Source organism: Octopus sinensis, linkage group LG2 (assembly GCF_006345805.1).
Source record: "Octopus sinensis linkage group LG2, ASM634580v1, whole genome shotgun sequence".
In the NCBI taxonomy this organism is placed as follows: domain Eukaryota; kingdom Metazoa; phylum Mollusca; class Cephalopoda; order Octopoda; family Octopodidae; genus Octopus; species Octopus sinensis.
In genome coordinates, this window is record NC_042998.1 from 30,912,170 (window position 1) to 30,924,537 (window position 12,368).

General features: G+C 38.4%; 1 protein-coding gene across 2 annotated transcripts in view; it reads right to left on the minus strand.

Annotated features, from left to right (window-relative positions):
* Nucleotides 1-10,540: 10,540 nt before the first annotated feature.
* Nucleotides 10,541-12,368, minus strand: part of LOC115232616 — a 111,760-nt gene continuing 109,932 nt past the window's right edge. For both annotated transcript variants that reach the window (XM_036512081.1, XM_029802610.2), the window contains exon 2: nucleotides 10,541-12,268. In XM_036512081.1, coding sequence (XP_036367974.1) covers nucleotides 10,727-12,268 — 1,542 coding nt within the window. In that variant the 3' untranslated portion in view covers nucleotides 10,541-10,726. The remainder of the gene's footprint in view (nucleotides 12,269-12,368) is intronic.

Genomic DNA, 12,368 nt, shown 5'->3' on the forward strand with positions numbered 1-12,368 from the left:
TGATGCTTTGTATACCCCATTTGCAATCCAAGAAGCAAACCAATAACTTGGTTCACGCCATATCATTGGTAATGCAAATGGCATCCTTTTCCGTTTACCATTCAGTCATTCGGTTAGTGCTATGTAGCATTTTTTGCAACAAACATGAGGCGCCCACAGTTTATCTTGGTTCCCAAGTTAGCACCCAAAGTAAAGCTTGTAAGCATTTTAAAAATTTATTTGTAAGCTTATTTCTCTGATCTTTGGGCGTAAATTTTCCACACACGTAACTAAAGCTGTCCGGGTGATTAACACAAACCCTTCTGCTCATCATAAATACATAGAGTAATAACCTAAATCAACACTCAAGGAAGCCTATCAGTAAACTAAAATATAAAATTAATCAACTATAGGCGCAGGAGTGGCTGTGTGGTAAGTAGCTTGCTAACCAACCACATGGTTGCGGGTTCAGTCGCACTGCGTGGCTGAAAGAAGCCTGTCGTATATATGTATATATATATATGTGTGTGTGTTTGTGTGTCTGTGTTTGTCCCCCTAGCATTGCTTGACAACCGATGCTGGTGTGTTTACGTCCCCGTCACTTAGTGGTTCGGCAAAAGAGACCGATAGAATAAGTACTGGGCTTACAATGAATAAGTCCCGGGGTCGATTTGCTCGACTAAAGGTGGTGCTCCAGCATGGCTGCAGTCAAATGACTGAAACAAGTAAAAGAATAAAAGAAAAGAAAGAATAAATGTTACTGTAAAACATCAAAACATAATTCTTCAAAAAAATCATTGAAATTATTATCGAATATACTGAAGCTATGGCTATCACGAAACGTTTTTTTTTTTTAATTTCTAAATTTCAAACATTGATCACTTTTATAAATAGCTAAACTTACTACTAAACTACCTTTCATATAACCTGGTTCTCTTATTTATGTACTTTGTTTTAACAGCACTAGCAGCTATCAAGAAAAGTGAGTCTGCGTGGCTTACTATAACCTAGTTCTCGAGCAAGGCACTTTATTTCACGTTGCTCCAGTTCACTCAGCTGTAGAAATGAGTTGCGACGTCACAGGTGCCAAGCTGTATCGACCTTTGTCTTTCCCTTGGATAACACTGGTGGCGTGGAGAGGGGAGGCTGGTATGCATGGGCGACTGCTAGCCTTCCATAAAACAACCTTGCCCGGACTTGTGTCTAGGAGGGTAACTTTCTAGGTGCAATCCCATGGTCATTCATGACCGAAGGGGGTCTTTACCCTTTACTGTGAGGAGAACTTTACTATAATTACAACGATAACAAAGTAAAATAAATTCTAGTCTCGTGTGGCAATTTAACAGGCAGCCTACATTTGCCTCTATCAGCACGTATTTTTGTTTCAGTGATGAGTATATGAATGAAAATCGAAAGCCTACTACTTTGTTAATATTATCGATTAGTTGGAAAATTTGATGCTGTGAATAACTAAAAATCAAACTATACGTGCTGTCTGAAAACTGATGTCAGATTCGATTTCAGCACCCTAAAATTATCCTTGGTCAGCCGAAAAAGCTTAAATAGCATGACAGATTGTTTTTCTGTTGCTCAGTGTTATCGTCATTTCAGTTGTTTTGTGTTTAATAACGGTGTTTCGCTGCTTTGCGGCAGTGTTGTTGTCGTTTCCTCTCCCCCACCTTGTTTGAAGGGGGAAGTGCTGGGATCTTTTCGGTTTGAACGGCAGTTTTTTAACATAATTTCCACGTAACTAAAAAATGTTAAACTTCGTATACTGGTAGAATGTGTTTATAAAACATCTTTTTCTCTTGGCTTTATTGAGAAAATTCTATAGTTTGTAAGATATTTGTTGGGTTTTTTTTCTTCAATTTCTGCAATTTCAACCAATCAATGACGTCTATTGAGTTAAAAAACATTTTGTGCCGTATGAATATGTCCCTCGTTTAAGAAACAGATTGGGTTTATTTACATTTCTGAAAAAAAAAAAAAGATACCCCACCCCCCACCCCTAACCCTAAAACAGATTAAAATGCAATAGATCGATACTAGGGTCATAATTATGGGTGACAATTTCATATGACACCGCTAGAAAAAATTGCCGTTCAAACTGAAAAGATCCAAGTGCTGTTATCAAAATGATGTGTCGCTGAAACCACATGTTTTTTTGGTTTTTTTTTCTTTCTCTGTTTATTTCTTCGTGTTTCTTTCTGTTGAAGAAGCTAGGCTCGAAACGTAAAAGACTTTCTCACTTCCCGATCGTCAAACTAATACACTTGTTTGTTGTTTATACACCTGTCTCCGTCTTTTGTTTTTCTGTAAATTTCAACTATGATAGAGTTAGCTCGTCAGACATGACATCGTCTGAGGAGTTGCTGAATAGAATAAAAATAATAGACAAGGCAATAGAGGAGGAGAGAAATTTTTTCAGATGCAGCTAGAGGAAGAAAGGTTTATGAATCAAGAGGGAGGAATTTGAACAATCCAAGGCAATGTTGAAGTCGAGAAGGGCACGAAGTAAAGGTGACCCCTCCGAGTGAGACTACAAAACAAGTGAAAGAATAGACGATAGTGTACAGAACGTACGACCAGAAATGACAAAGAGTAGATATAGCAACAAAGGTTCAAGTTGGAAAAGCGCTGAGACCCATCTGGCAGGACGTCACGTACCTTGCCAGAGGAAGAAAGTATGCGACGGTGGAAGTGTGGTTTTGCAACTGAGGCAATAGCCAGGCAGCGCTCCGTAACTTCCCTCAAGACAGACGAAGTGGTTCTTCTGCCTATTTACCTGCAAAGACGTGCTTCCAGGGTAAGGGTGGAAGAAATCCGCCCCCCCCCCCACGAGGTAGATGTTACCTGGCTGGTGGCAGTCATCCTATTAGGGTTAGAAGAGAAGATTATGGTCCTCCAAGCCACAGGTATACCACAGAGGAATTGGCAAAGGCAGTAGCACAAGGCTTTGGTCGGCCCAAGGCTATAGTGGAAGACACTTGCTCAAGGTGCCACGCAGTGAGACTGAACCCGGAACCATGTGGTTGGGAAGCAAGCTTCTTACCACATCCATGTTTGCTCGTATATATATATATATATATAAAGGTGATATATACCAAGTGGTTAAGATGCTCGCTTTACGGTATGATTACACCCAGTAGGTGTGAGGTTTGGTATATGTAATTTTGTAGATCCTTGACTGATTGGAATCAGATCGACGAAAACTCTACGGAAGCCCGTCAGATTGAATGCACCTGTAATTCAAGATGGATTTCGGGGTTAAAAAGTGTTTTACGGGAACTTGTTAAATTTCTTTCAACTGCTTGAAAATATATATACTTCTGATGGTGTTTGGAAATCAAGTGGCAATATCGTTGGCACGCCGGGCGAAATGCTTAGCGGTATTTCGTCTGTCTTTAAGTTCTGAGATCAAATTCCGCTGAGGTCGACTTTGCCTTTTATCCTTTCGGGGTCGATAAATTAAGTACCAGTTACGCACTGAGGTCGATATAATCGACTTAATCCGTTTGTCTGTCCTTGTTTGTCCTCTCTGTGTGTAGCCCCTTGTGGGCAGTAAAGAAATAGGTATTTCGCCCGTCTCTACGTTCTGAATTCAAATTCCGCCGAGGTCGACTTTGTTTTTCATCTTTTCGGGGTCGATTAAATAAGTACCAGTTACGCACTGGGGTCGATGTAATCGACTTAATCCGTTTATCTGTCCTCTCTCTGTGTAGCCCCTTGTGGGCAGTAAAGAAATAGGTATTTCGCCCGTCGCAACGTTCTTAGTTCAAATTTCGCTGAAGTCGACTTTGCCTTTCATCTTTTCGGAGGTCGATAAAATAAGTACCAGTTGAACACTGAAGTCGATGTAATCCATTTATTCCCCCCCCCCCACAACCCCAAAATTGCTGCGGTTGTGGCAAAATTTGAAACTATTATTTAGAAAATGGAACTGAAATATCACCTCGCCTGTGCATGATAGATATATAAATAGATATATAAAATGGTTTAAGGTAGGATCAGCCCTTGGGTTGCTGGTTTCTCCGAGCATGCTGAACTTCGGCGTGTACAAGCTGACGGTCGTGGAAATTTCCTTGTGTTTGTCATACCCGCCTTGGCGCCATGGGCAACTGTTAGAGTTGCTGGTACCTTGAACCGGCCCTGGTTTAAGGTCAAAAGAGAAAGAAATGTAAAAGTAAAAACTAAATTGGAAATCATAAATATTTTTCGGTTTCGCGATTGGATGGGATTGGTAAACGATTGGTAGTACAAGTTGACTTGTGTTTGAAGAAGTGTGTGACTGGGTTATGAATAAGGGTTAAGATCACCAGAAATAGAGGAAGTAAGAGGAGGAAGACTTTAGGTACTATTGAACTAATGAAGTAAAAATATGGTTACCATGGTAACGAAGAATTTTATGGTGGATTTGATCGACATAAAACAAAAGGAAAGAAATACCTAAGTTCATGCACGTGCACGTATGCACACACACGTCTATAAATAAGTGAAGAAATAAAGGGCCTAATGGATAAGGTAACACACACACACACACACACACACCACACACACACACACACATACATATATATATATATATATATATATATATATATATACTCTTTTACTTGTTTCAGCCATTTGACTGCGGCCATGCTGGAGCACCGCTTTTAGTCGAGCAAATCGACCCCAGGACTTATTCTTTGTAAGCCTTAGTACTTATTCTATCGGTCGCTTTTGCCGAACAGCTAAGTTACGGGGACGTAAACACACCAGCATCGGTTGTCAATCGATGTTGGGGGGACAAACACAGAGACAAACATATACACATATACATATATATATATATATATATATATATGACGGGCTTCTTTCAGTTTCCATCTACCAAATCCACTCACAAGGCTTTGGTCGGCTCGAGGCTATAGTAGAAGACACTTGGCCAAAGTGCCACGCAGTGGGACTGAACCCGGAACCATGCGGTTGGTAAGCAACTCCTGGGATCTTTTCGGTTTGAACGACAGTTTTTTCTAGCGGTGTCATATGAAATTGTCACCCATAATTATGACCCTAGTATCGATCTATTGCATTTCAATCTGTTTTAGGGTTAGGGTTAGTTAGGGTTAGTTATTGTTAAGGTTAGGGGTGAGGAGAAGGGTGTCTTTTTTTCTTCAGAAATGTAAATAAACCCAATCTGTTTCTTAAACGAGGGACATGTTCATACGGCGCAGAATGTTTTCACCTCAATAGACGTCATTTGATTGGTTGAAATTGCAGAAATTGAAGAAAAAAAATAACAAATATCTTACAAACTATAGAATTTTCTCAATAAAGCCAAGAGCAAAAAAATGTTTTCTAAACACATTCTACCAGTATACGAAGTTTAAAATTGTTTAGTTACATGGAAATTATGTTAAAAAACTGCCGTTCAAACCGAAAAGATTCCTCCTGCGCCTGTAGGCCTTTATTTATTTCTTCACTTATTCATAGACGTGTGTGCGTGTGTGTGTGTGTGCATACGTGCATGAACTTAGGTATTTCTTTCCTCTTGTTTTATGTCGATCAAGTCCACCATAAAATTCTTTGTTACCATGGTAACTATATTTTTACTTCATAGTTCAATAGTACCTAAAGTGTTCCTCCTCTTACTTCCCTTATTTCTGGTGATCTTAACCCTTATTTATTTATATATATCTTGAAAGCTTTTAGCCCGTGCCAGTGTGATAAATAATTGTATATTTTGTATTAATTTTTTACTTATTTGGTTTATTGCATGCCGGACACTTGATAAAAATCTTATCTAAATTTTACGCCCGCCCGCCCGCCCGCACAGATAGACAGACAGCTTGACTGGCAAACAGACTGACTGACAAGCAGGCAGACGGACGGACGGACGGACGGGCGGGCAGACTAACTGTCTCATAGAAACACACACAAATAACATAGCTAGTAAGATAAGCAGTGATCCCCGAGCGTAGAATTAGAGGAGCTCGCAGCGGGTATTTAGAGCTATTTTAAGTGAGACACGAGGATATAAGAAATGAAATAAGAAGGCGGCGAGCTGGCAGAAACGTTAGCGCGCCGGGCGAGATGCTTAGCGGCATTTCGTCTGCCGTTACGTTCTGAGTTCAAATTCCGCCGAGGTCGACTTTGCCTTTCTTCTTTTCGGGGTCGATTAAATAAGTACCAGTTACGCACTGGGGTCGATATAACCGACTTAATCCGTTTGTCTGTCCTTTCTGTGTTTAGCCCCTTGTGGGTAGTAAAGAAATAGGTATTTCATGTTCTGATTTCAAATTCCGCCGAGGTCGACTTTGCCTTTCTTCTTTCAGGGTCGATAAATTAAGTACCAGTTACGCACTGGAGTCGATGTAATCGACTTAATACCTTTGTCTGTCCTTGTTTGTCCCTTCTATGTTTTTATCCCTTGTGGATAATAAAGAAATATATAAGAAGTGAAATAAATAATGCGATTTTTTCAATTGCCTGAACTACAAGTCGGAGGAGGACAGGATAAACTACCTGCATCCACTTGCTATAAAAGCAGGTAGTAACTTTACCTTGTACTTCTTAGTGCAAGTTTTAAATGATGCACTTCAATATTAAGTTATTCTTTCATAGCTATAATGGAAGTGACAAAGGAGCATATTAGACATATTTTGCTTTATGAGTTCAAGAAAGGCAACAACGCAACAGGAAGGGCAAGGAATATTAATGCAGTATATGGGTATTGGACAATAAGCGTATGCCAGTGTCAACGATGGTTCCAGAAATTCCGAACCGGGAATTACAGCCTAGAAGACGAGCATCGTCCTAGGAGATCTGTAGAGCTCAACCAGGACGTCCTGCAAACCTTGGTGGAACAAAATAATATCATAACTGTTGAGGAACTAGCAAAGAAGCTTGGATTTGGTCATTCAACCAGTGCTAGAAGAAAAACGACCACCTTTGGTTTCAAGGAGAAAGATGTTCTTCCATCAGGATAATGCTCGGCCACATACAGCGAGGATAACCTTCCAAAAGCTGGAGCAGTTTCAATGGGAAACGATGCCCGACCCACCATATTCGCCGGACATTACCCCATCTGATTATCATTTATTTCACAGTCTTCAAAATCATTTGGACGGAAAAAGTATGAATCCAGTAGATGAGGTCAGAATAGTACTTGAGGAATACTTTTCATCACGGACAAGTAAATTTTGGAAGAGGGGGCCTTGCAAGTCTACCAGATAGATGTAAGAGCATTATAGAAAATGAAAGAGAGTATAATTTAGATTAAAAAAGAACTTTATCTTAATTTTAGAAAACTAAAGTATTAAAAAACCGCATTATTTATGGGATGACTCAATATTTGTGACTGCTAACAGATGGTTGAAAAACATTGATTTTAAAATTCTAATCTGAGAATGAATGAGAGAAAGTGATAGAAAGGAGGTAATATATAAAGGAAAGAAATAGAGAAGAAAACTGGGAGAAGAATGAATTTATTCTTATCTTGATCTGTACACACCTTCATTATATGACAAGGGATACTACTACTAGTACTGCTACTACTACTTTTACCTTTTTTCTTTCACTTGTTTCAGTCATTGGATTGCGACCATGCTGGGGCGCCGCATTCAAATAATTCGACGCCTGTGCTTATTTTATTAAACCTGGTACTTTATTTCACCGGTGTCTTTCGCCGAAGCGCTAAGTTACGAGAACGTAAACAAACCAACACCGGTTGCCAAGATGTAGTGGGATAACACTCACACACACATATATTATATATATATATATATATATATATAATATATATATATATATATATATGCACACACACACACACACACACACACACACAATAAACTGTCGTCCAAATGAAAATAACACTAACCTCATGTTAGCAGATATATTTACCAAAATTACACAAAAATTTCTTGAACTAATAAAGAGTGAATTTATTCAATAAAATCCCCATTGGCTTCAACCATGGCCTCCAGACGATTTCGGAATCTCCTGCAACTCTTCTGGTCGATCTCCTTGTTTAAGTTGGTGAATGCTGCCATAATCCTTACCCTCAGTTCATCTTTGGTGTTATGAAGAGTTTTGTTGGTCTCTCACTCAACTGCACCCCACACATAATAATCAAGGGGGTTGCAGTGTGGGGAGTTAGGTGACCAGATGTTCGGTTGTGAGGTGGTCACAGAAATTGTCTGACAACCATGACTGGGTTCTCTTGTTCGTGTGGCATGGTGCAGAGTCCTGGTGCCAGACATAGGTTCCTCCAGCAGCCACCCTCTTGACCCAGGGCAGCACCACCTCATCCAAGCACTTGATGTAGGCTTCCGTGTTGAGTCTGAAGCCGTATGGGAAGATGAATGGAGGCATAACGTAGCCATCACTAGTGACCACTCCAAACACCATGATGTTGACTGGATGCTTGATTTTTATCACTCTCGGTACATGTCCTCAAATTGACACCCAAACACTCTGAAATGTTCGTATTGGAGCTTCCGGCGCGAATGCCAAGCAGTACAGCATGTTGTTTCTAAATTTCTGGCAGAGTGAATTCCATCATGATGCTGTTTTCTCACAGACGGTACCCAACTGACCCTACTATACTGTGTAATCGAGAAAATCAAAAACAAACAATGCTCATGCACGAAATTAAAAATATAAAATGGCGAAAATTTACCCATCGCACCCTGTATGTGTGTGTGTATATATATATATATATATATATATAATATATATATATATATATACACACACACACACACACATACATAGATACATACACACATACGACGGGCCTCTTAGTTTCCCTCTATCCAACCGACTCACAAAGCTTGGCTGGTCTGGAGCTGGGACCGAGCTCCAAAACATGTGTTTGGAAAGCAAACTTGTTGCCACAGCCAGGCATGGGCCTAGGTAGATAGATACATACATAAAACAAAATTACACACAGCTTGTTTGTGGATGACTTGAAATTGTTTGCCAAGAGTATGCGTGAGATGAAAAAGAGCCTTGACATGTTACAACATTGCCAGAGGAAATAGGGTTGGAGTTTGATATGACGATAAATGTTGCTGCAGGTTGTGAAAAGAGGGGAAACTGTAAACCAGACTAACAGCTTTTCAATCAATGACTGCTTCTGCTATATCTGATGATGAATGTTTCAGGCACCTAGGGGGACAGATGAAAACATATCCTACCAGTAACAAGACACGTGACACTAAAGAATATTACAACCAGGTAAGGAAAATATGGACCTCGGAACTTTCTGCATTCAATAAGGCAGTGGCTCACAAAATATATGCTCTGAGTACCAGTACTGGTCTTTGGTTTTCGTCACTCTTTTATTTGTTTCACTCATTTGACTGTGGCCATGCTGGAGCACCGCCTTTAGTCGAACAAATCGACCCGAGGACTTATTCTTTGTAAGCCTAGTACTTATTTTATCGGTCTCTTTTGCCGAACGTAAACACACCAGCATCGGTTGTCAAGCGATGTTGGAGGGAGACAAACACAGACACATAAACACACACACACACACACACACACACACACACACACACACACACATATATATATATATATAATATATATATATATATATATGTACAAATATACGATGGGCTTCTTTCAGTTTCTGTCTACCAAATCCACTCACAAGGCATTGGTTGACCCGAGGCTGTGGTAGAAGACGCTTGCCCAAGTTGCCACACTATGGGACTGAACCCGGAACCATGTGGTTGGTAAGCAAGCTACTTACCACACAGCCACTGTTTACAATTTTGTTCCAACTGTTTTCAAATTTGGTTTATGGATTTTGTATACTAATTATGAAAATGAAATTCATTTTTCCTATAAATGCATAATTGAAGTTACTAGCCTTTAAAATTTGCCAAATTTGGGTACTTTAGCCAATTAGAAGCGTGTATTTTATGTCACTGTGACGAAAAACTCTGTTTTTATAGTAACCATGCGCACAAGGAGGAGACGGATATACGAGAAAGATAATCGACTATAATAATACTCTCGTATTTTTCTTCATCATAACATATGAATGAGAAAGAAAGGAGTGATGGCAAACTGGTGGGATGGTGAACATTCATCGCTGAAAAGAAAAAAAATCAAGCAGCGTTTCAACTCTGTGTGAGTATATGTGTGTACGTGTACAATGGAAGTATGTGAATGTATATGAACATTGACATGTGTATTAATTTGATTCACCATCCATATTTATATATATAATACTATAATTAGTCGTCATTGTTTTTACGGCATGGGGCCAGCTTTCTTATTTTATAAAATCCTAGTGTGTTGCTAACTTTCGTTCTCGAACATTTTATGAAAATGAGACTACTATGCACACATAAAAAAAAATAGTTAAAATATCTTCTTAGTATATAATGATGGCGTGGAGGCACATGGCCTAGTGGTTAGAGCAGCGGACTCGCTGTTGAGAGATCGCGGGTTCAAATCTCAAATAGTAGTGGTACTTTATCATATTATCATGACTACTATTCTGTAGAGAAACTGTAAAGTCAATTATGAATAATTTAATGAAATAAATTGCACGAATGAAATCATTCTAATTTCTCTTTATTTTTGATAAGATATACACAATTAATATACTTCTCTTTAAAAAATGTGATGAAAATTAATTTTGAGCTTGGATTGAAATCGTAAGAATTATGCGGAAATAGTTACGAATTTCGTTTTGCCAACTCTTCTGATTTAACAACATCGACTGACGTTCAAAATGAAGATACTAAAATATATGAGAAAAACTAGTATCGAGTAACACTTTAGAACAATCTTCCAACCATTTAAGGATATTGTTCTCTTTGAGTTCCTTTTTCTTTGATTGTCTGGATGCAGCATCGTGGAGGACAATGTTTTTTATTGTCAGAAGAGCAGGACTTCTGTTAAAACCTATAATTCGACTTGTATTTGTTTGTGTAGCTTGAAGTGAATGGTTCTTGAAATATTTCAAAGGGTAAGGAATAAAAGTTTTATTAGACATTTGTAAAGGCAATTTTAAACCTGTTAACTCAAACAAATTTGGTTTTGTATCTGGTTTTAAATATCCTCTGGAAATATAATTTGCAGTGACTGTTTCTTCATTATCTTCGAATTTCCTTCTTTCAGGCCTTTTCCTATTCTTTTCACTTTCAGCAAAAGAAAAGTCTCGATTTTGATTAGTTTTGTTTTGTATTATATTATTTGCATTGACAGTTTCGTTGAAATTATTTTTTTCCGTTTTCGTTAAAACTAATTTATTTTGATAAAGTTTGCTATTCATTTTTAATTGCTGAAAGCTGTATTTCCGAGCATATTTTGTATTAGATTTAAATTTTGTTCTTTTATTATCTGAGTCTTTTGTGGCAGCGGAAGAGACATCAGTAAAAACTTGGAATGGTTTGTTCAAGGACTTTTCCTTTATATCTTCGTTTCGTTTACGGTTGTGATTAGCAAACGCATTGTTCGCTGTTGAAATATCACAGTTCAGTAAAGACTGCCCCGAGTGTTTCTGTGGGTAAGCTGATTCACATCGTGAGGATTGTCGAGGCTCGTTGGAAATTCTTTTTATATTAAAACCGTTTACATTTGCTTCTACTTCCTTGAGTGAAGGTCTCATAATTTTCTTGAAATTTTTTAAACTACCGCGTTGTTTCGAAGGACTTGACGCGCGAAGAATATCAATCTTGGAACCCTCGGAGGCTTTTGATAAGCAATAATCAAAATTAGGTACATACCATGGTTGTTTAGAATAATTTCCAGCCGTTTGATTTAATGAAATAAAGGAAACGTTTTTCCTATTTTTCGAATATCCTGAATGTCTGTTATTATCTGAACTCTTTTCTACTTCCTTCTGGTTTGCACTAACGTCCAGTGTACAATCGACTGTTTTAACAAATTGTAGATTTTTATAATTTCGAAGGTTGTTCTTGTTGCGAAAACCATAAAAGTTTTCGTCGTTCGGATTTAGTAAGCACCTGTTATTGTTCGAAACCCTCAAGCTTCGATGGTTATCTTTGAAGGAGAGTGATTCACTATCACCAATATTATCAAAGCGACAACTACTCGAGTTTATGGGTTTCAAAGTTTTTGAGGAATTTTCATTATTTGCTTCGTTCTTTGGTTCATTATAAAAAGTATAATACTTTACTCCACTTTTGACCTGCAGACTGTCGCTCGTTGAAGGATTCGTTTTTCTGAAACCCGGAATCTGGTGCCCATCTCGATTGCTCTGCTTCCAAAGAAATCCAACTTGATATTTCGACGTTGCTTTTCGAAGCATTTTATTAGTCTGAAACGAAAAATAAAAAGAGAGGAAACGATATATTAATTATCAAATTGCGATTCTAAGATATTTCGAAATTTCCTTTTCCAAGAATATTTTCAATTAT